General features: G+C 41.0%; 1 protein-coding gene across 1 annotated transcript in view; it reads left to right on the top strand.

The window, feature by feature from the left end:
• The window catches only part of LOC126483663 (multiple epidermal growth factor-like domains protein 8), a 364,127-nt gene that overhangs the window by 272,520 nt on the left and 66,276 nt on the right, over positions 1-25,331 (top strand). The window contains exons 26-27 of the mRNA XM_050106722.1: positions 5,037-5,218; positions 5,425-5,569. Of these exons, the coding sequence (XP_049962679.1) occupies positions 5,037-5,218; positions 5,425-5,569 (327 nt within the window). The remainder of the gene's footprint in view (positions 1-5,036; positions 5,219-5,424; positions 5,570-25,331) is intronic.

Consider the following 25,331-nt stretch of genomic DNA (forward strand, 5'->3'; position numbering starts at 1 on the left):
AATTGTGGATGAGGATATCGTTGGCTATGGTGACCAGGAAGGAAGTTGTATGTTTCGAATCAGTTGGGTGTCAGGAAAGGTAGCATTTGATAGTGGCAAAGCCACGGGCATTGGGATGTTAGGGTAGGGGGAGATGGCATTGAAAATGATGAGTGTGGTGCCAGGTGATAAAGGAGCAGGAACTGTGGAGGAAATGTTTGAGGCCTTTATATGGTAGTGTAGAGTACAGATAACAGGCTGAAAGTCCACAAGAGCAGAGATTCTCTCAGTGAGGGCACAGTACCCAGCCACAATGGGGCATTCTAGGTGGTTTTGTGTACGAACTTTAGGAATCGCGTAGGAGTGCGGAGATCAATAACGGGGAGGAGATGTTAAGATTCAGGGGAGAGGTTCTGGGATGGACAAAGGATTTGAGGAAGAACTGGAAATCCTGCTAGGTTGCTGGAATCAGGTCACTGTGAAAAGGTTTGTAGGTGGACAAGTCTGACAGCTAGTGGAGTCCCCAGTCAGGACACAGTGACCATGAAGGAGGGAGGGAGAGAGAGAGAGAGAGAGAGAGAGAGAGAGAAATATAGTGTGTGTGCGTGTGTGCGTGCGCGCGTGTGTGCGCGTGTGCCTGCGCCTGCGTGCATATGTGTTTTATTTACAAAGAAGACTTTCTGGCTGAAAGCTTAAATGTTTAGTATACTTTTCATTCTGCCTGTCAGCGACTCAATGCCTCTTCCTCTTGAGAGTAACAAACTGTCTTTTTCAATGTTTCCAGCATGCCAAAAATAATTATGCTAAAATTTTTTTTGTTTGTGATCTTTGTTGTTGATAAATATCAAATATGAAAGAAAGCTGCATGCAGTGCTTTAGCAGTTTATCCCCCTTCCCTGTCTTGTTGCAAAAACAATGTGGCATGATAGTGGAGGAATGTACACCCATATAAGACAGCAACAAATAATCCTGAGTTAATAACCAGCATCAAAACCGATATAGGGATTAGTGAACACAGGGTTGTCGTAGCGAGGTTAAGTATTGCAATCCCCAAATCCTCGAAAAATAAGCGAAAAATATACCTATTCAAAAAAGCAGATAAAAATTCACTTGATGCCTTCCTGAGAGAGAATCTCCACTCATTCCAAATTAATAATATAAGTGTAGACCAGATGTGGCTTAAATTCAGAGAAATAGTATCGGCAGCAATTGAGAGGTTTATACCAAATAAACTAACAAACGATGGAGCTGATCCTCCTTGGTACACAAAATGGGTTAGAACACTGTTGCAGAAACAACGAAACAAACATGCTAAATTTAAACAGACGCAAAATCCCCAAGATTGGCGATCCTTTACAGAAGCTCGAAACTTAGCGTGGAGTTCAATGCGAGACGCCTATAACAGTTTCCACAATGAAACTTTGTCTCGAAACCTGACAGAAAATCCAAAGAGATTCTTGTTGTATGTGAAGTATGTTAGCAGCAAGAAACAATCAATGCCTTCTCTGCGCCATAACAATGGAGATACTATCAAAGACAGTGCTGCCAAAGCAGATTTACTAAACACAGCCTTCCGAAATGCCTTCACGAGAGAAGACGAAGTAAATATTCCAGAATTCGTTTAGAGAACAGCTGCCAACATGAGTAATGTAGAAGTAAATATCCTCTGAGTAGTGAAGCAACTTAAATCACTTAATAAAAGCAAGTCTTCTGGTCCAGACTGTATACCAGTTAGGTTCCTTTTGGAGTATGCTGATGTATTAGCTCCATACTTAACAATCATTTACAACCGTTTGCTCGACGAAAGATCCATACCCAAAGACTGGAAAGTTGCACAGGTGACACCAATACTCAAGAAAGGTAGTAGGAGTAATCCACTAAATTACAGGCCCATATCATTAACATCAATACGCAGCAGGATTTTAGAACATATATTGTGTTCAAACATTATGAATTACCTCGAAGGAAACGGTCTATTGGCACACAGTCAACATGGGTTTAGAAAACATTGTTCCTGTGAAACACAACTAGCTCTTTATTCACATGAAGTGCTGAGTGCTATTGACAAGGGATTTCAGATTGATTCCGTATACCTGGATTTCCGGAAGGCTTTTGACACTGTACCACACAAGTGGCTCGTAGTAAAATTGTGTGCTTATGGAATATCATCTCAGTTATGTGACTGGATTTGCGATTTCCTGTCAGAGAGGTCACAGTTCGTAGTGATTGGCGGAAAGTCATCGAGTAAAACAGAAGTGATTTCAGACATTCCCCAAGATAATGTTGTAGGCCCTTTGCTGTTCCTTATCTGTATAAACGATTTGGGAGACAATCTGAACAGCTGTCTTCGGTTGTTTGCAGATGACACTGTCGTTTATCGACTAATAAAATCATCAGAAGATCAAAACAAACTGCAAAACGATTTAGAAAAAATATCTGAATGGTATGAAAAGTGGCAGTTGATCCTAAATAACGACAAGTGTGAGGGCATCACATGAGTGCTAAAAGGAACTCGATAAACGTCGGTAGCATGATAAACCAGTCTAATCTAAAAGTCGTAAATTCAACTAAATACGTAGGTATTACAATTGTGAACAACTTAAATTGGAAAGAACACATAGAAAATGTTGTGGGGAAGGCTAACCAAAGACTGTGTTTTATTGGCAGGACACTTACAAAACGTAACAGACCTACTAAGGAGACTGCATACACTATGCTTGTCCATCCTCTTTTAGAATACTGCTGCGTGGTGTGGGATCCTTACCAGGAAGGACTGATGGAGTACATCAAAAAAGTTCAAAGAAAGGAAGCACATTTTGTATTATCACGAAATATGGGAGAGAGTGTCACAGAAATGATACAGGATTTGGGCTGGAAATCATTAAAAGAAAGGCGTTTTTCATTGCGACGGAATCTTCTCACGAAATTCCAATCACCAACTTTCTCCTCCGAATGTGAAAATATTTTGTTGACACTGACCTACATAGGGCGGAATGATCACCACGATAAAATAAGGGAAATCAGAGCTCGTACGGAAAGATATAGGTGTTCATTCTTTCCGCGCACTATATGAGATTGGAATAATAGAGAATTGTGAAGGTGGTTCGATGAACCCTCTGCCAGGCACTTAAATGTGATTTGCAGCGTATCCATGTAGATGTAGATGATGTAGATGTAGATGTAGAGATTAGTACGTGAGCATGTGCACTGCACTTGAGCAGAACTCTTGTCTGTACCTGCTATAACACATGAATTATTAAGGTACATATTGGCAGGCACAACTGCAAATATGAAGTGCTGAACCTCTGCATTGAAAAGAGCTTTTAAATTGGAAAGCTATGAAATAAAGACAGAAGTTCACCAAGGAAGAGACATTGATTCTTTTCAAATCATTGCTGAATGAAGTGGTTGGACTTTGGAGACAGGTGAACAGAACCATAACTATTGGAAGTGTACAAATTGGATACAAAAGAAAACAAAATACCACTGTAAACTGTGTAGCCCTTCCAGATGATATAGCATTGCTATGAGAAAGAATAAGATGCAGGAACTGCACTGAAAAATGTACCCAAATCTGCAGTGATACCTGGCTTTTAGATTGCGCGTGGTAACAATAAAGTAATGGTTGCAGATAGTGACTGGGAAGTTGAAGGTCGAATAGTGGAGAATGAACACATGCTTTGGTATCCGGGGTGGGGGGGGGGGGGGGGGGGGGGACGACACGTGGGGCGTAATGGGTAAGCTATGTATATGTGTAAGAGCATAATAGATGGAATTGCAGATGCTGCAGAAAGTTCTTTGTATTTGGACACTGTATATTTGATTTCAATAGCTATTTTATATCAAATAAGCTCTGTTCCATTCATTACCTATCACAGAAATGCTTAGTACTTCTAGCAGTTGAGGACTGTAATCCAGCAACGAACCTCTTGTTGAGTTAAAACTACTTTTGCATGTTAAACTTACTGTACCGACAACTAGTTCTTTGACTATGATATGTTGCAAAGACAACCAGCAGCAGTGCAGGATAGGTCCAGCTATAAAATAATGGTGAAAGCCACAGGTGGATTGATACCAGGATCAAAATTAAGATCGTGTAAGTAAAGAAAACCAGGAGAAGCAAGAGACAGAAGAGAGAATGGGAAGAAAATAGATGTACTGAACAAGTCACTCATGATCCTGAAGGGTCAAAATGAACTAAACAAATAAATATTCAGAAAAGAGATTAGTTTAACTGTAACTCTGTACTTTATTTTAACAGACAATGAGATGAATGTTAAATCACTTTAATGTTTCTGTAAAATTTCCAACTTGGTCCACAAATTATTAGGAAGGAGCTTTTAATGTATTGTGATGAAGACTGCCTCATCCTGTTTTTAATAAGAAATCAACTTGGGACAATATCCCATGTTCTTTCTTTATCCTTCTGTATTATCTTATTATATCAGTTACTTAAGAAACGCTTAGAATAATGGTCGTGTTATCAGCCTAGGCAGTTTGAGTGTCCTAGTATATGTGCAAGGGTAAATGGGAGAGAATAATTTTTCTTTTATCTGATTTATATTTTTCACGGTTCTAAAGTAGGCAAAACACACACACACACACACACACACACACACACACACACACAAAAGTTAGTTTACCCAATAACTTTTCACGATGGTAAGAAATATAACACTTGCTGTCATGATTCTGCTATTTGTTTCACTTAATGCTCTACCTCTCTTTCTGTTAATATAATCCGGATTATTCTTTTATTGCTGCTTTTTCTGATTGTGTAAATTATTAAGGATGAAGTGGCATGTAATGTGAAATAATTGACGACTTTGTGAAGCAATTTAAAAGATTGTGACTGGGAAACTAAGAAAGCTCATTGATTGCTATAAAATTGTATTTTAAACATTGAGCGTTGTGATGCTTTGTTTTGTACCATGTATTAAATATTATAAAGATTGTCAGTGCCTGCTGCGGCATGAAAGCAATTTTGTAATCCTAACACGCTGCTTTTATTAAAAGCTGTGTAACATTTAAATTAATGCAAACATTTCCTTCTGCAGGAATTTATGGCCATAGTACTGTATACCATAACCCAACAGAAAGCTTCTATGTATTCGGAGGCTATATATTTGATTTCAACAGCTCATTTATATCAAGTAAGCTCTACTCTTTTCATTATCCATCACAGAAGTGGTCAGTACTTCCAACCTTTGAGGGTTATAATCCAGCATCGGACCTCTTGGTAAGTTACAAAGACTTTTGCATGTTAAAATTACTCTATTGAAAGTTATTTCTTTGACTTTTAATGCTTCGATGTAAATATTTCATTGTAGTGTGATAATTTGAGACAAGATCATTTTCAAAATATTGGTGTTCACTGCATCATGCATGTGATTCAGTAATTTCATTGTAACTTTGACTACAGTGGAATTAATTTATTATTTTTAGCCTCGGGCAAGATTTTTACATTCTGCTATTACAACTGATGACTATATGATTGTATTTGGTGGAAGAACAAATCCACACAATACCACAGATTCGCTTATGGCATACTCATATATATGCAACTATTGGATCAGATTATTGGCTAAAGGTAAATTAGTCCCTTAATTTATTTGAAATTATATGGATAGTTAACTGTAACTACATGTATTAGCTTAAGACAGATCAAGGAGAAAGTTATAAAAGGTGTATCAGATTATGGAATGAAGGAAACACTTGAGTTCTAAATTAAAATTTCATTTGCAGATTTTTTGTATTGTTTACGACGTTGTGGTTATTGAATCTATGGTACAAATCAAAATAAAATTAATATTTTATTTCAGTTTATTGTTGTTGTTGTTGTTTTGTTTTATTGGTTTGGCCTACTGAGAAGCACATGAAATAACTTGCGTCTGTTTTCTTTTCACCCTTCTTTCTTTCCATTGGTTTTTCATTCTTTCTCTGTGTCGCTCTCTTCTTTCTTCTGTTTGACTTGCACCTGTCTTTTCTTTGTTTTTTCCCCCTGGAAATCCTTGAAACATTTAGTTTTGCTGTGAACTTTTCTCTTTTTCTTGTTTTTTCCTCTGTTATTTCCATTTCCTTCAGGTATGCTTTAATTTCTCTAATCCACATCGTTGATGTTTTGGGTTTCTGTCAAAAAAATTATCTCTTCTTCATTGTGTTTGGTTTCCTTCTGTTCACTCATAAACTTCTTTATTACTTTATAATTTGCTTTTCCTGTTGTCATATTTTGGTCCAAGATTTTCCAGACTATTTAGTTATCTTTCTTTGCTATTTCACATAATTGCTTTGTAACAAAAGGCATTCTGAAGCATAAAGGCATTCTGGTCTGATGATAATCCTGTAGTGCTGGAGTTCTGCATTTATGGGTAAACATTTCTTGTTATATGAATTCTCTGTTGATTGAAAAGCCACTTCAGTTTTCCTTGCACTTGCTGAATTAGCGTCTTTGTCCACAGTACTTGATTGTTTTATTTCACATAGGTATTTAAACTTTCTAGCCTTTTTTATTCTGCTGTAATCAGTTTCCATGTATTTCACTGCTTACTTTGTCAAATACTCTGTTTTTCCAAAAAAACATATATAGGTTTGCTTTCAAAGCAGTCTCTCGTACGAAATTTATCTGCATTGTTGCACCTTCTATAGATTCAGCTGAAAAAAAAAAATTAGCACAACCAGTTCATTATTTCTTCACATCAGCATTCTTCAACAACAGTTGCAGAAAATGATGAAAAAATCTAAATGACAAGACTGGTCTGTGCAGAGACATGTGAGGGGAACTACTGATGTAATTGGCTCTTGGTGCTACCAACAGAAACGGCAATGTTCAACTTCACCATGCAGTTTTGACACTACAACTGCTAGGTCACTTGGAAAAGAGGGAAGTCAATATGAAGTATCCTGACATATCTGACATTAGATGAAGCCGAACAACGGACCCATTGTACACCTTTTATCGTGCAACATCCATGCAGTTACCATTGTTAGCAAAGTGGTTATCACCAAGTGTGACTGTGCATTGTTTTCCTTTAATTTTTTACTCTAGAGGGTAAGCAGGCTGCTGGCTTGTTGATGTACAGAACATCTGATAATAAATCAATACTAAAATATACAGTTCTTAAAAATGGCAGTATATTTACAATGTGCAGCCGATACTTTTGTAGGCCGATATGTCGACGTTTTCCTAACGATGTATCAATACTTTTTTTGTACATGATGAGGGCAAGAATGGTATTTTTTTAAAATATCAGTGTATCTTAAAAAATATCAACAGTCCTAATCGTGAGCTCATGCAGGTAGTCCAAAACAACCACCAATAGAGAAATCTGATTACAGTAGCAAAGTCAGTGGATCATACAACAGATTCAGTGAAGTGAACAGCTTTGCTGTGGTTAACAGCTTGGGTAAATAGCAAGTAGTACTGCCTGTCACACTATATGACTCCACCGTACAGTTTTCATGGGGAACATAGTTCAAGAGAAATTCTGGTATAATTACCCTCATAGTCAGTGTATTCATGTTCTCGACACAGGCTGCAGGAGGCATTAAAATAATAATTATTATTAAGGATTCTTCTGTTACATCTTGGTAGAACAATTCCATATTTAAGTTTAAATAACAAGTACAGTGTTTTTGTTCTGCCAATTTATGTTTATTTCAAACTAGTTTTCAACTTATTAGGACATCTTCAGGAAACAAATAACTAGCATCAGGAAGGGACACTCGTTTTTAGTTTACCAAACATTATAGGCAAAGATACAATCATTTGCATAGAGTGTTATTCATCAAACTTGCTTCTTATTGTTGAAATTACATTTTACACAATGAGCAGTGTTAAGCACAATAAATAATTAAACTACACAATATTACAGGTTAAATGATTATGAAGCGTGGTTGTTTGTTATTTTTTATTTATATTATTCTTTTTTTCTTTCTTTCATTGGCTGAGAAACTGTTAACCTGAGCACTCTTCATTTACGTTGTGCAATAAACATGATTTTTAACATTGTAAAATAAACGTAAGGCAATGGACAGTATTATACACAATAATTAGAACACATAATCCTATGGTATTATGGGTTAAAAGGTTATGATGCCATAGTTTGTGGGATTGTGACATTGGTTGAGAACTATCAAACTGAGCACTAGTACCTTACATTGAGCAGTGAACATAGTTTACATTGTAAATAACATTTTTTATAAAATGGGTAATATTTAAACATAGTACACTGTTAAAATATAGAATACCAATGTATCACAAGTTATATTGTTGATTATGGGGGATAAGGAACAGGAGATTTTATCATGTTTTAATTTTGTGTAGCCGTATATGTCATTCTGGTGTTTGTGGGTATGTGGCTGGTTGATAGCATCCTGTGAAGCTTAAACAGGTGGATGTGCTCAGCTGTAATTGATCATTTAAAACCAACTGGGAGTTTTGAGCCAAATGTCTGCTTACCCCAAGTGCTTCAAATGGGCTTAATTTTCTTCCTTTGTTGGCTGTATGTAGTACTTGTCTGTGGACTTGATATTTGTGTCCTTCCTGCAGTGCATAGTTTCAAAATTTACAGAAAACTCACCACAGCAGACACTGCAATACCCTCATGTTTACAACTCCCAATATCACATAAACATGCTGCCTTTCATTCTGTGGGACATCATCTTACATTCGTACCAGTTTCAGAACAAAATTTTCAAACAGAAATTTGAAACAGAATTAGACACATTGAACATACTGCATCAAACAAAGGCTATACCCCTGAATTAACTGACAACATTTTACACAAAAAAAAAAACAAGAAAAATGTTACCCTACATGTATGACTCCTCTGCAGCAACAGTCATACCTAAAACCAACTGGTGTACTATCCCATATTTAGGAAAGCTATCTGGCAAATTAGCTAAAACCCTGAAGTCCTGTAATTACAAAACTTCATTTTATGTAAGAGGCACTACAGCCCATATCCTATTCAACAGTAAAGACAAAACAGATTTATTAAGTAACAGTGCTGTCTACAAAATAACTTGCAATGAGTGTATCAAATTGTATATTGGTCAGACAGGCAGGGCCATACCAACTAGGCTGGTTGAACATGAACGCAGCTGAATATTACACTCCACCTTTGCCAAACATGTGCTGAAAGAAGGGCACAAATACCAAGTCCACAGACAAGTACTGCATAGAGCCAACAAAGGAAGAAAACTAAACCTGTTAGAAGCACTTGAGGAAAACAGACATTTAGCTCAAAACTTCCAGCTGGTTCTAAATGATCAATTACGGTTGAATGCATCCCCATGTTTAAGCTTCACATGATGCTGCCAACCAGCCACACACCCACAATCATGTATATGGCTACAAAAAATTAGAACATAATAAAATCTCCTGTTCCTTATCCCACAAACTTCAACAACATAACTTACAGTAACTTAATATTGTATATTTTAAGCTTGTACTATGTTCAAATATTACCATTTCGTAAAAATGTTATGTACAATGTGAAACATGTTTGTTGTTCAATGTAAGGTACTAGTGCTCAGTTAGATAGTTCTCAACCAGTGTCACGACCTCACAAACTATGGCATTGCAACCATATAATCTGTAATACTGTAAGATTATGTATTCTAATTATTGTGTATAATACTGTCCATTGCCTAAAGTTTAGTTTACAATGTAAAAAAAAGACATGTTTATTGCACAGCATTAACGAAGAGTACTCAGTTTAACAGTTTCTCTGCCAATGTCAAGACAAAAACTGTTTTATAATCATGAAACCTCTAATATTGTGTAGTTTAATTATTTATTGGGCTTAACATTGTCCATTGTGTAAAGTGTAATTTCAATGTTAAGAAGCAGGTTAGATGCACAACACTCTATCCAAGTAATTGTGTCTTTGCCTATAATGTTTGGTTAACTAAGAACAAGCGTCTCTTCCAGATGCTAGTTATTTGGTTCTTGAAAATGCCTTAATAAGCCAAAAACTATTTCAGAATTGAAAAAAAAGAAAAAACAATAGAACAAAAACAGTGTACTTGTTATTTTACCTTAAATTATTATTATTATTATTATTATTATTATTATTATTTTCACCTTGAAGCATTGGGTTTCTGCTGGATCAGCGTCATCCAAGCTCAATATTTTGGCATCGTGACTCGCTGTTTTCATGTGGTGTTATGTGAGACTGCTAGTTAAGTAGGATAGGTTCAGTATTTTTACTTCCTGCCTTCTCCATTCAGTTCTAAGTACTCCATATGCAGTCTGTTCCTACTAAAATTGTCATGAGATGTTCCATTTACAGAATGGAATGCTAGCAGGCATTCTGCTTTTGGTCTTAAGTGCCCGACAAGGATATGGCATTCTGGTCTCATTGTGGTGCATCTGGTGCTCTGCCTGGGGTTTGTTACCCATGTCCATATTCTCAGTTTTTCTTTTTGCTGAGTTGTGCTGCTGCTGCAACTCCTGTGCAGTATCCCAGGCTTTACTGAGTTGGTATCCAGTGTTGCTAGCATGAGGATTTCTGCCATCTTTATCTGTACTGACACTCTTATAACACTGCCCCAGTATCTGGAGGTTTGTGACAGAACCTTTATTTCTTCATAGATCATGATGTCATTAAGTTCCAGATATTGCTCTGCAATAGCTGATTCAGTTGCCTGTCTCAGCCAGGTGTGCCTCTTATTTTATTAGTGTGTGATGTCTGCAGTTCCAATTGTGTGACCAATGCTTGACATACCACCTTGGCAAGGTGCATATAAATTCATGGTTTTCATAAACCTAGGTCATCTTTCACATTTCTCAGTAGTCCTCTTATTTTGGTAGATGATGTGCTTCAGGAGAATCCTGCTGATCTTGGCAGAAATAGATTACTCATAAGGCAGGTAAGAAACAGTCCTTGCTCATGTTCTTTTTCTCTGTCGCGTTGCAGAATATCTGTTTGAAAGGCGTTGTGAAACTGTTTGTCCACATATTAATTTTGGAAGAAGACTGAGCATCGATGCTCTATTTTTGACATCTGACTGTCTAGGTATGACAATGTGCGTGACTGTGGGAACAAGTGTCTTTAGAACTCAATTCTTCTGTGTTGAGTTATGACAGCTACTAGTTTACAGGTATAAATCAGCATGTGTTGTTTTGCGATAAACATTGTGGCCAATGACCCATCTGCTCTCCATTTGACAAGTACATTCAGAAATGGCCACAGACCATCCTTTCCCAGTTCCATGGTGAGCTTGATATTTGGGTGGCATAAGTTAAATTGATCCAAAAACTCATTGACCCTTTCCCTACCATGAGACCGCATAATAAAGAAACCATCCGCATATGTGAAGAAGCTTTTAAGTTTGTATCTAGCCATCTCCTTAAATTTCTCCATAAATATAGTAACCACTGGAGAAAGAGGGTCACCCATTACCACTTACCTGCAGTCAATTCCAGTGAGTTTTTTTTGTCATTTTGTCCACTTTCCAAAAGTCGTTATGCTCCAGAAGTTGTTGAACCTTCTCCAGAAGTTGTTGAACCTTCTCATCATAATCAATCTGCTGCATAACGACTGTGGAATTCCCTTTGTTTGCTGGCAAAGCCATGCTGATTCTGTCTTTCTGGAGCTTTTCAAGTGCCGGTGTTTTGTCACTTTAAATATTTCATTTTGGAGGTTGAAACCACAGTGTGTGTGTGTGTGTGTGTGTGTGTGTGTGTGTGTGTGTGTGTGTGTGTGTGTGTGTTTTGTTGACGAAGGCCTTTACGGCTGAAAGTCTTTTTCATTGAGCCTATCTGCGACTTGGCATCTCCACTTCTAGAATCGTGATCATTTCACAACTGTCAACTGCTGCCTTACCTCCATGTCGCATTAGTAAAGACTATTCACAGTTTTGTTCTTCTTCTGGAAAGTTACCAATTCCAATGGTCCATTAGCAATACTTTGCCTATGGATGACTGTTCCTTGAATTTTATCTTAGTTGGAGATTGTGTGCGCTTGACCTCGATCAATGATCCTTCCTCTGTTGTCCATAATGTTGGAGCCAGGACATGTCTCTTGTCACATTTGGCCTGAGAAAATTTGTATAACAGACAAAGTACTGCTGAGACACTTGGCTGTTATCATGGGACAGCCACCTAGGTACCAGTCACCACCTTCACTATAGATAAGGCCATTGCATAAAATATTGGGTCATTTTTTACTTATGTTAATTTCTATGGTTTGGATATTCAAACAGATTCATTTATATTTATCTATTGTCTCCACTCCCTCTCTCAATAGTCTCTTACTATTTGCTTGTACTGACAGTATGCTTCTCATTTTGAATCTTTCCACCTGTCAGTGTACCATTGTGATACAATATTTCATTATAAATATGTTTTCATGAAAGATATAATAAAACTTATGAGCCAAAAGACTACGATCACCTGCCTAATAGAGAGTTGATCTATCTTTAAAACACAATAAAGGAGCAGTTCTGCATGGCTGGCTTGCACAAGCCCTTTGTAGATTTCCAGAAGTTTATGACACCAGATGTTATGCAGAAGTCACCTAATTCCCGTAAATTTTGGGCCACTGGTTTGCAGGTGTGGAATTGGCATCCAGTAGTGTCACAGATGTATTGCATTCGGTTCACATCGTGCTCATTTGGTGGCCAAGACATCTGTCATGTACTCAAGCTGCCGAAGCACTATTCAGGTATTGTGACACAGATAGAAAGAAATAATCCTACTGCAAAATGTCATCACTGTCGAGGAAGACATCAAGGTGAAGGGATGCAGATGGCCTGCAATTATGTTCACACAGTCCACAAATATCACGGTAACATGTCAGATGGAAACCCTGGGGGAATGCCCTCCATAGCATAATGCTGCCCCCACTGGTCATAGTCCATGACACGGCGCATGTTTCAAGCACTAGTCTGTGTGGATGATGGCATATCTAGACACAATCATTGATTTGCTGGAACAAAAAACAAGATTCATCTAGTGAGACAACAGGTTTCCATTGATCCATAGTACAATTTCAATGATCCCGTGCCCACTGCATTACAGTTGATGATGTCATTGAGTCAACCTGGGAGCATTAGGGGTCATCTGTTGTGAAGTTCCATGTACAATAATATACTCTGAACCTTATGCGCCAAAACACTTGTGCTTGCACCAGCATTGTGCTCCGTTGTCAGAGATGCCATAAATCATGATCTATCCTGCTTTACAGGGCGGACAGGCCTCTGACTTCCATTTTCCGTGGGAAGGCACGAATGTCCAACACTGTGTCATCTACGCATGGTTTCACCATCCTTCAACCACTTTTCATAGAAGATTACAACAGTAGCATCAGAATAGCTGTCCAGCTTTGCAATCTCTGAGGTGTTTGTTCCCAAGTGCTGTGCCATAACAGTTTGTCCTTTGTCAAAGTCGTAATGTCAGTGGAGTTCTCTGTTTACAGTCCATATCATCCCTTGCATGATACTCCATTTGTCTCTGCTCTGCTTATACACTTTCCTTATCGTGTCAACTGTCAGCAACACCACCAAGTGGCATACATACTCATGATGGATAGCGGTCATGATGTTTTGGTCCATCACTATATGCAAGTAATTTAATTAATAGTTACCTGTGATAAAAACGTGAACTCTATCCACAGCCGTCAGTGCCATCCATTGTTTCAGGGAGAAGCACAACTTTACCATGTATACTGCTTGCTCATCAATTGATTGCAAGCCGTGTAAGAGTCTTCTGTCAGGACAATCTTCCTCAGTGTGACTGTAGGCTGTATAGTGCCACACTCACACAAGTCTACTCTATAAGATCCCAGCTGTGCTTGCTATAGTTTCAAATCCCTGATCAGTGTGGTGCCAGTTTAACTGCACCCACAGTTTCTTTCTAAGACTCACTGTAACTTTACTTTATAGACAAAATGTCACAAAATACAGACATTTCAGAATATAGGCATTGTTGTTGTTGTGGTCTTCAGTCCTGAGACTGGTTTGATGCAGCTCTCCATGCTACTCTATCCTGCGCAAGCTTCTTCATCTCCCAGTACCTACTGCAACCTACATCCTTCTGAATCTGCTTAGGGTATTGATCTCTTGGTCTCCCTCTACGATTTTTACCCTCCACGCTGCCCTCCAATGCTAAATTTGTGATCCCTTGATGCCTCAAAACATGTCCTACCAACCGATCCCTTCCTCTAGTCAAGTTGTGCCACAAACTTCTCTTCTCCCCAATCCTATTCAATACCTCCTCATTAGTTACGTGATCTACCCACCTTATCTTCGGCATTCTTCTGTAGCACCACATTTCGAAAGCTTCTATTCTCTTCTTGTCCAAACTGGTTATCGTCCATGTTTCACTTCCATACATGGCTACACTCCATACAAATACTTTCAGAAACGACTTCCTGACACTTAAATCTATACTCGATGTTAACAAATTTCTCTTCTTCAGAAACGCTTTCCTTGCCATTGCCAGTCTACATTTTATATCCTCTCTACTTCGACCATCATCAGTTATTTTACTCCCTAAATAGCAAAACTCCTTTACTACTTTAAGTGTCTCATTTCCTAATCTAATCCCCTCAGCATCACCCGATTTAATTTGACTACATTCCATTATGCCTATTATATAGGCATTATATAAGGTCAAACATAAATTTTGTTAACAGTGGGCATTTGTGCTGCAGATGACATGCTGAAGCAAAAACACATAACAGTTTATCAAAGTAGTGATGTGTAAAATATGTAAAAAGTGATAGGTATTGAGTAGAAGAAAACATCATTTAAAAACTAAAATGTTCAGTTGTGTAACTATCTGTATTTCATATGTCCCTGAGTTAAAAGGAAGGGGAAAAAAACCCTGATTATGACGAGTCACTGTTGAAACTAGTTTTTGGAGAAATTAACTAAGTTTTTGCATCTTGGCAGACTCTCAAATCCCATATTTGTTTTACTTGCATGGATCAGTCAGGATAAGAGCTTAAGTGTATAATGGTGCTAAGTAATCAATAGGTTTGAACAAATGGTACTCTTGTTCAAATGGTCTCGGGTTCGATTCCCGGCGGGGTCAGGGATTTTCTGTGCCTCGTGATGACTGGGTGGTGTGTGATGTCCTTAGGTTAGTTAGGTTTAAGTGGTTCTGAGTTCTAGGGGACTGATGACCATAGCTGTTAAGTCCCATAGTGCTCAGAGCCTTTTGAACCATTTTGTTCAAATGGGCCAAGATTTTCCAATATGATGCTGAATTCAGTACAGTTTGAAGTGCTACTTTAACAATCACATAACATTTGACTCGTGTGTCACAAGTGCAAGTGATATATGAAAAACTGTGAATTGCTTCAGATTTTACAATTTTGTGAAATATAGGATGAAGTAACGTTAAATCCTACCACCGTACAAACAAGTGCTTTATTTGAACAACTTTTGATACAATATGTATGAATATACAAACAATTGTAATGATCTTTAAGTAAAACTAACAATAAAATGCAAGAACATTGTCCTTCAAAAAAATATTACTTGTGTAAACTGAGCACAATAAGAAATACTAGTTCATTTGGCTATTAGGGGCTATATGATTTAGCAGGTGTGTTGCAAATGAGCATTTTGATCTCTGTTCACATATTAGAATGAAAGGGAGAAAAAACATTACCAGATTTTAATTAGCTTGAAGACAAGATGGTAACTTTAAGATGAAATAAGGAATAAAATTAATTAGTAAGTCAGTGCCTAAGAAATGCAATAAATCATATGAAACTAATAGTGACCATAAAAATAAATTACAGCAGCAAGACTGGTTGTGGAGATAGTCCCAGCAGACATGAGTAGATTAAGAGGCAAGGGGAATCTTGAGAACTGGACTAAATCATGATTATGACTTTTTATTTATCTATTAGTTGCTGTTTTCGGATATGGGCTACACGCTAGAAGATATTGGCTGTCATTGTTTCATGGTTATTCTTAAAAAAATATAAAAAAGTGGTTATAGGAAATAGGGAGAGTTATGGAAAAGTTGTCTAGATCCACAGCTCAGGGGAGACTTACCAGACAGGATGAGAGCGGAAGACTGCACCACACGAGATTTGAAAACCTGAGTCCTTAAAGGTAGAAGATGGAGTAATAAGCAAGACAGAGATTATTGATAAAACATTGTAGAAGAGCTAATAAGGGCAGAAAGGTTGTGCATTAAATGTGGTGTGCAGGTGGGGGTTGGTGGTGAGGAAAAATAGATGGGGCAACAAATAAAATATGTAGGAAACTGAAAGGGCGTGAAGAAAGGAGTACTTACTGACAGATAATGCTGAAACCGAAGAAATTAATGTACATTAATGCCAGGGGTATGGCGAGAACTGAGGGCATACGAAACAGCCACCAAGGTCATGACTGTCATGTTGTAGACCATGCTCTGCAACAGGATATTGTTTGTTGCCAGTATACAGAAACTGTCTATGGCCATTCATCCTAACTGATAACTTGGCGGTAGTCTTACCAGTGTAGAAGGCCTAACAGTGTTTATATAACAGCTGGTACATGATGTTTGCCATTTCACAGGTGGCTCTTCCTTTGACAGTGTATGTTTTACCATTTACTGATCTGGCATGGATGGTCGTTGGAGGGGGCATAGGAAAAGTCTTACAGTGGTGACAGTCACCGGGGTAGGAGTTGTAGGATAGGGAAATTGGTGCAGAAGAAGCAAGGGGGAGTTATTCGAGGTGTGACGGGCAAAATGTCAGACAGAATGCACGTCATTTCAGGAAGTCATAGCCTTGTCGGAATAGTTGATTAATATCTTGAAGACAAGGATAGTCCTGAGTGAAAATAAGCGTACTCCTAAGTTGTTTTTGGAGGAATCAGCAGTACCAGGATTGGATGTGAAAGCCCAGAAAATCTGCATTTCAAATAGGCAGTAGAATAATTACGTCCAGTGAATGCTGATGAGAGAGAAGTTTCCATTTAGGTGGGATGTCAAATTGTGTACCCGAAATATTAACTCAAGAAGAAATTCTAAAAATTATGAGTGGAAATAGCATTTCATACCATATTTACTCGAATCTAAGCCGCACCCGAAAAATGAGACTCGAAATCAAGGAAAAAAAATTTTCCCGAATCTAAGCCACACCTGAAATTTGAGACTCGAAATTCAAGGGGAGAGAAAAGTTTTAGGCCGCACCTCCAAGACTAAACAAAGTTGGTCCATTGTAATATGAGACACAATTTAGGTCGAATGAATGACGATACAGCTACAGTAGTTTGGTTCGAGTCGTAAGCTTAGAAGTTAAGCTTTACCACATAGCCTTTGCTATGCATCAGGCGCTCCGTCCGTATTTATACGGGTACCCTTCCTTTTTCACGTGCTTCGACTAGTTTGAATTCATTGCTTATTTTTCTTTGATCTGATAAGTGCCGTTCTCTTTGTTATAGATGTTTACGTCACTCTAAACTGAAAATGCATTACTGTAATGCGTCATGCATTGTTTGTCGCATTCTGATAATAAGTGTTTATGGCCTGTTGCCGCTCGCAGCATGGTTTGCTTTTGTGCGCGCTACCGCCGCACAATGGCAAGAGACTGCTATTTGTTGTTACTGCTGCTTTCTTTGTTAATGGTCAACAAGAACCAAATAATAGACTGCGTATGATTGAAGATGTTCTGAATGAGAGTTTAGCGAAAATTTTTCTCCGTTTGAAAATCTTTGCAGACGCCGCTTTAGTACATTACATTCTGCACAGAGCCATCTTAGATTTAAAAATCTAGTCAATTGCCGTGCTTCATTTCTGACTGTATCACTATTAGGCACATGAATAATTCAAATATAAACATGACATGATATGTATATTCTTCTGCGTTTGCTGTTGTCTCACTCTTGTTTCGTAGTTTATTAGGCAGACAGGATTTAAATGAGATAGCAGCAAATACGAAACACATACATGGCAAAATGTTTATATTCGAATTATTCTTATGGTGAAGAGAATACTGCATGTGATTCACAATTCATAAAAGTTCCTATTAGCAACCACCTCTTCTCACAGGTAGGAAAAAATTCAGATCGTAGAGTTGGCCATATTGACAAACATCCCAAACAGTCTTGCCAGTCGGATTTTTGTAGTACATTGAAGTGCTGCTACATTCGAAGATAAACAATACGGAATTTGTATTCACTGTGTTGGATAATGTATGAAAATGCAGTGACCGAAACTCAGGGCAGCGAAAAAAGCTCGTCTTCCACCTTTTTTTTTTTAAATTTATTTACTGACGCAGAGGTTTTGGCACCAGTATTTATCTTTGTGCCTGCAAAGCATGCCTGTGTAGCGCTACATATGTTCGACGGCAGAAGTTAGTTGTGGTGGCGCCTACCAAATTTTTCAGAACTTCCGCTTACTTTGCACTAGATTCTAAGCCGCAGGCGGTTTTTTGGATCACAAAAACCGAAAAAAAAGTGTGGCTTAGATTCGAGTAAATACGGTATTCATTTAATATTGATGGCATGTCTGATTTTTATTAAAAATATTGCTTTGAAAATTATAATTTGACTTTGTGATGTAATTAACAGTTCACTAATGTAGGTTGTTTCCCAGATTTTTTCAAAATTGTTAAAATCATTCCTCTGTTCAAAATAGTTGGACATAAATAATGTTAACAGCTATCGGCAGTCTCCATTCTTTCTGCCATATCGAAATTTCTAGGAAAAGTGATTTATTGCCATATAATTTCACTTTTTGATAAATATTACCCACTCACAAAATATCGGTCTGCTTTTCACCAAAACAGGCTCATAAATGAAGCTGTATTTTCTTTTCCTCCTCCCATGAACCATGGGCCTTGCTGTTGGCGGTGAGGCTTTTGTGCCTCAGTGATACAGATGGCTGTACCTTAGGTGCAACCACAACGGAGGGGTATCTGTTGAGAGGCCAGACAAATGTGTATTTCCTGAAGAGTGGCAGCAGCCTTTTCAGTAGTTGAAGGGTCAACAGTCTGGATGTTTGACTGATCTGGCCTTGTAACATTAACCAAAACGGCCTTGGCTGTGCTGGTACGGCGAATGGCAGAAAGCAAGGGGAAACTACAGCTGGTCCGGGTATAAGAATAGGCCCGCTGTATTCCTGCCTGTTGTAAGAGGCAACTAAAAGGAGTCTCACACATTTTGGCCTTTATGTGATGGTTCCCTGAAGGGTTTGACCTCCATTCTTCAAAATTTTTATGAAGAACGAGCCAATTGGGGAAGTGCACCTTACATGGTAACATTCCTGGGTACAGTTTCTGCCGTCCACTATAGTGTCACTCTCTGTGTTGATGACAACCATGGACTTCTTTGCACGTGATACCCAGCACAGTAGCCAGTCCATTGTGGTAGGGCCGCCATGTACCCTGTTGGTTGTAGCCCCCTGACAACACAGGGATTGCTCTGCTGATGCCTGCACTGTTAACTCCTCACGTATGTCAAGGAGTAGATGCCTATTTCCCTGGCGCATCGGGACTCCCAGCAATGGCCATCCTGTCAGGTGGCCCTTGCTGAGGCTGGGTTGTGCCCGTGGGGATGGCCCTTGATCGGAGTGGGTGGCATCATGGCTGATGACCTGCAGTGAAGTGTGGTACATCATCTGTTGCTGGTGGCCAGCTGCCAGCAGTCTCTAAGCATTCGAGGGCTCACATAAATGTGCAGAAGTATGACCCTAAATCGTTCCCCTCCCTGGCCACACCTTGGGACTAGCGAAAGGCTAAGGATGGCAGCAATACTTACTCTCCCCGGTACCTCGTCCATACACGAGTTGATGGGGAATCATTCAGGTCAACAAAGCCTCAGTTTTTTGTGGAGCATTTAGAGGACAAGTTTGAGGAAGTGGAGGGCTTGTCCAAAATGTGCTCTGGGCCAGTCTTGATCAAAACAGCATCCTCTGCCCAGTCACGGGCATTACTCGCCTGTGACAAGCTGGGGGATGTTTCTGTTTCCATCACACCCCATAAAAGCTTAAATATGGTCCACGGTATTATATTCCGTAGGGACCTTCTCTTACAGTGTGATGAGAAGCCGTGCACCAATTTAGAGTGGCGAGGTGTTCACTTCATCCGACGTGTCCATCGGGGTCCGAGGGATCATCATGTTGCCAACAGTGCCTTCATCTTGGCCTTCGAGGGTGACACATTACCCTAGAGGATCAAGGTGATGGTCTACCACTCCGGTGTCAAGCCATATATCCCTCCCCCGATGCAGTGCTTTAAGTGCTGGAAGTTTGGCCATATGTCTTTGTGCTGTACTTCCATCCTCACATGTCGAGATTGCGGACATCCATCACATCCCAATACTCCATGTGCCCCACCTCCCATCTGTGTCAACTGTGGAGAGCATCATTCACCTTTCTTGCCAAACTGCAGGATTTTACAGAAAGAGAGGAAAATCACGGAATATAAGACCCTGGACTGACTGACCTACACCAAGGCTAAGCAATAATATGAGCACCTACATCCTGTGGCTATGACCTCCACATACGCCACTGCTACGAGAACAGTTGTAGCCCCATCCGTTGCACCACTTTCAGTCAGCAGCCCCCTTGATGTGGGGGGGGGCGGGGGGGGGGGGGGGGGGGGGGGGACACTTCCCTCCCTGTTGCTCCTTCACCACCTACTTCAGGAGTAACCCCCCCCCCCCCCTCCCCCCAACCATCGGGGACATCAGTCCCCACTTCCCAGCCAGAGAAGTGTAAGTCTTCTTCGGCTCCTCTTGCCAGGAAGGGGTCCCTTGGGTCCCTCCCTTCCCGGGTTCTGACCAGTGGCTGAAGCAACCGCAGGTAGCTAGTCGTAGGATTTCATGGTCCTCCTCCATTCCTGAGACTGACCCAGTGAAGCACTCCCAGCCAGAACCTCCAAAGGAACAGTGAGAGAAACAGAAAAAGAAGAAGGCACCCAAGAATCCAGACCGTGTGGTGGCACCCGAACCACCGCTCCCTAACAGCTCTGCGTCTCAGGATGAGGTGGAGATTCTGGTGCCTGCTGAGGACCTACATATCTCCGGACCCTCAGATGCAATGGATGTCACTCGCACATGTACTCAATCGGTGCAGCAGGTGACCCTGAGGCATAACCTGCCTCCTTGGGCGCTTCATGCATCTCCAGCCTAATAATAACGTCACCCTCCAGTGGAATAGCGGCGGTTTTTTCCACCACCTTCCTGAGCTCTGATGACTTCTCAGCCTTCATCCTTTCTTTTTCATTGTTATCCAGGAAACTTGGTTTTCGGCGATGTGAACCCCTGCCCTCCGTGGCTATCGGGCTTATTATAAGAATCGGGCAGCTTATGAGAGGGTATCTGGTGTAGCCTGTGTCTACGTCCTTAACTCTCTTTACAGCGAGTGTGTACCTCTTCAAACACCTTTAGAGGATGTCACTGTTAAGGTGTGGATGCCTCAGGCTGTTACTGTCTGCAGTCTCTATCTTCCACCAGATGGTGATGTCCCGCAGCATGTATTGGCTGCACTGATAGCCCAACTGCCGCAACCTTTTCTGTTATTGGGCAACTTTAACTGCCATAACCCTTTATGGGGTGGATTGGTGGCAACAGGCCGAGGCACTGTCGTTGAGCAAGTACTGGCACAGCTCAACCTTTCTTTTTTAAATAATTATGCCTCCACACATTTCTGTGTGGCGCATGGCACGTACTCAGCCATTGACCTTGCGGTCTGCAGCCCTGGCCTTCTACTGTTTGTCCAATGGAATGTGCATGATGACTTGTGTGGTAGTGACCACTTTCCGATCTTTCTGTCATTGCCCCAGCATCACTCCCCTGGGCACCTCCCCAGATGGGCTTTGAATAAGGCTGATTGGAACTCGTTCGCCTCCATTGCCACTATTGAGCCTCTGTCTCATGACACCATTGATGTGGTGGTTCACACGGTCACCACTGGCATCATTTCTGCAGCAGAGTCTGCAATTCCCTGTTCTTCTGGGTCCCCTCCATGGAGGACTGTGCCTTGGTAGTCACCAGAGATTGTGAGGCAATTTGCGATCGCAGGTGAGCCCTCCATCGTCATAAGTGCCACCTGTCACTGGACCACCTTATTGCCTTTAAGCGGCTCCGTGCCAGAGTCCGACGCCTTATTCACTGACGGAAGCAGGCATGCTGGGAAAGGCATGTCTCCACCATTGACATCTGTATGTCTCCTTCACAGGTTTGGGCCAAGATGAGGCGACTCTATGGCTATCAGAGCAGTCTGTACTGAATCCAACACAACTGCAGACGTCTTAGCGGAGAATTATGCTCAGAGTTCCGCTTCCACGAATTACCCACTGGCCTTCCGCTCCCTGAAAGAGCGGTTGGAATTTTGGAGCCTTTCATTCAATACACGCCACAGCAATGCTCCATCAGTGACTGGAATTCCAAAGTGCCCTAGCTGCTTGCCCTGATACGGCTCCTGGGCCAGATTGCATCCACCCTCAGATGCTCAAACACCTCTCGGTGAACTGCCAGCGACGCCTCCTAGACCTTTTCAACTGTATCTGGGTTGAGGGTGAGTTCCCTTCACAATGGCAGGAAAGCATCGTCTTACCTGTGTTTAAACGTGGCAAGAACCCACTGGAGGTGGACAGCTACTGCCCCATTAGCCTCACCAATGTTCCGATCAAGTTGCTCGAATGCATGGTGAGCTGGAGGTTGAGTTGGCTACTTGAGTCTCGGGGCCTACAGGCTCCATCCCAGGGTGAGTTCCGTAAGGGCCACTCTGCCACCGGTAATCTGGTCTGCCTGGAGTCTGCCATCCACACGGCATTTGCCTGCTGTCAGCATCTGGTTGCCGTCTATTTTGACATATGGAAGGTGTACAACATAACGTGGCAACATCACATCCTCACTACGCTTAATGGGTGGGGTCTTAGGGGCCCGCACCCGATTTCTATTCAAAATTTTCTGTCGCACTGTTCCTTCTGCGTGCGAGTTGGTGCCTCCCATAGTTCCTCCTGAGTCCAGGAGAACGGGGTCCTGTAAGGCTCTGTGTTGAGTGTCTGCCTCTTTTTAGTTGCTATCAATGGGCTAGCTGCAGCTGCTGGAATGTCTGTATCGGCTTCTTTATATGCTGATGACTTTTGCCTGTACTAGAGCTCCACTGGCATTGGGGTTGCTTTACGGCAGCTGCAGGCCGCTATCGGCAAAGTGCAGTCTGGGCCGTATTGCGTGGCTTCCAGTTTTTGGCTGCCAAGACTTGTGTCGTGCATTTCTGCCGGTGTCGCACTGTTCACCCTGAGCCACGGCTTTATTTTTCTGGCGAACCTCTTGCTGTGGTGGAGATGCATTAGTTTTTCGGATTGCTTTTTGATGCCTGGTTGACTTGCATCCCTCATATTCGGCAGCTTAAACAAATGTACTGGCGGCATCTTAATGCTCTACGTTGCTTGAGTCACACCGGCTGGGGTGCCGTTCAGTCTACCCTTCTATGACTTTATCAGGCATTGATTCAGTCCGGTCTCGATTAGGGGAGCCAGGCTTACGATAGTTCTCTGCGGGATCCGACTGGCAACTGGAGCTTTCTTCCGAAGCCCTGTAGACAGCATCCTTGTGGAGGCTGGTGTCCCTCCATTGCAGATCCAGCACCAATGATTACTGGCCGCTTATGCTGCACATGTTTGTAGCTTGCCCAGGCATCCCACTTACTGTCTCCTGTTCCCCAAATTGGCCGTCCGTCTTCCCAAACGGCGGCCCCAGTCAGAGTGCACGATAGCAGTTCGCGTCCAGGCTCTTCTCTCTGGGCATGAGTCTTTCCCTCTCCTACCTCTTTTCTGGGCCCATTTACATATACTCCCATAGTGTGTGCCCCACCCATGACTTTGGTTGGATTTGGCACAGGATCCAAAGGACTCAGTCCCTCCTGAGGCCCTCCACTGCCGCTTTCTTTCCATCCTTGCCGTGTTTCATGACTCTGACGTGGTCTATACCGATGACTCGATGGTTGCTGGTTGAGTTGGTTATGCTATTACTCATGTGGATTATTCAGAACAACACTCATTGCTGGCTGGCTGCAGTGTTTTCACTACATCTACATCTACATCCATACTGCGCAAGCCACCTGACGGTGTGTAGTGGAGGGTACCTTGAGTACCTCTATCGGTTCTCCCTTCTATTCCAGTCTCGTATTGTTCGTGGAAAGAAGGATTGTCAGTATGCTTCTGTGTGGGATCTAATCTCTCTGATTTTATCCTCATGGTCTCTTCACGAGATATACGTAGGAGGGAGCAATATACTGCTTGACTCTTCGGTGACGGTATGTTCTCAAAACTTCAACAAAAGCCCGTACCGAGCTACTGAGCCTCTCTCCTGCAGAATCTTCCACTGGAGTTTATCTATCATCTCTGTAATGCTTTCGCGATTACTAAATGATCCTTTAACGAAGCGCGCTGCTCTCCGTTGGATCTTCTCTATCTCTTCTATCAACCCTATCTAGTACAGATCCCACACTCCTGAGCAGTATTCAAGCAGTGGGCGAACAAGTGTACTGTAACCTACTTCCTTCGTTTTCGGATTGCATTTCCTTAGGATTCTTCCAATGAATCTCAGTCTGGCATCTGCTTTACCAACGATCAACTGTACATGATCATTCCATTTTAAATCACTCCTAATGCCTACTCCCAGATAATTTATGAAATTAACTGCTTCCAGTTGCTGACCTGCTATATTGTAGCTAAATGATAAGGGATCTATCTTTCTATGTATTCGCAGCACATTACACTTGTCTACATTGAGATTCAATTGCCATTCCCTGCACCATGCGTCAATTCGCTGCAGATCCCCCTGCATTTCAGTACAATTTTCCAATGTTACAACCTCTCGATATACCACAGCATCATCCGCAAAAAGCCTCAGTGAACTTCTGATATCATCTACAAGGTCATTTATGTATATTGTGAATAGCAACGGCCCTACAACACTCCCCTCCGGCACACCTGAAATCACTCTTACTTCGGAAGACTTCTCTCCATTGAGAATGACATGCTGAGTTATATTATCTAGGAATTCTTCAATCCAATCACACAATTGGTCTGATAGTCCATATGCTCTTACTTTGTTCATTAAACGACTGTGGGGAACTGTATCGAATGCCTTGCGGAAGTCAAGAAACACGGCATCTACCTGTGAACCCATGTCTATGGCCCTCTGAGTCTCGTGGACGAGTAGTGCGAGCTGGGTTTCACACTACTGTCTTTTTCGAAACCCATGCTGATTCCTACAGAGTAGATTTCTAGTCTCCAGAAAAGTCATTATACTCGAACATAATACGTGTTCCAAAATTCTACAACTGATTGATGTTAGAGATGTAGGTCTATAGTTCTGCACATCTGTTCGACATCCCTTCTTGAAAACAGGGATGACGTGTGCCCTTTTCCAATCCTTTGGAATGCTAT

Source organism: Schistocerca serialis, chromosome 6 (genome assembly GCF_023864345.2).
Source record: "Schistocerca serialis cubense isolate TAMUIC-IGC-003099 chromosome 6, iqSchSeri2.2, whole genome shotgun sequence".
Lineage (NCBI taxonomy): Eukaryota > Metazoa > Arthropoda > Insecta > Orthoptera > Acrididae > Schistocerca > Schistocerca serialis.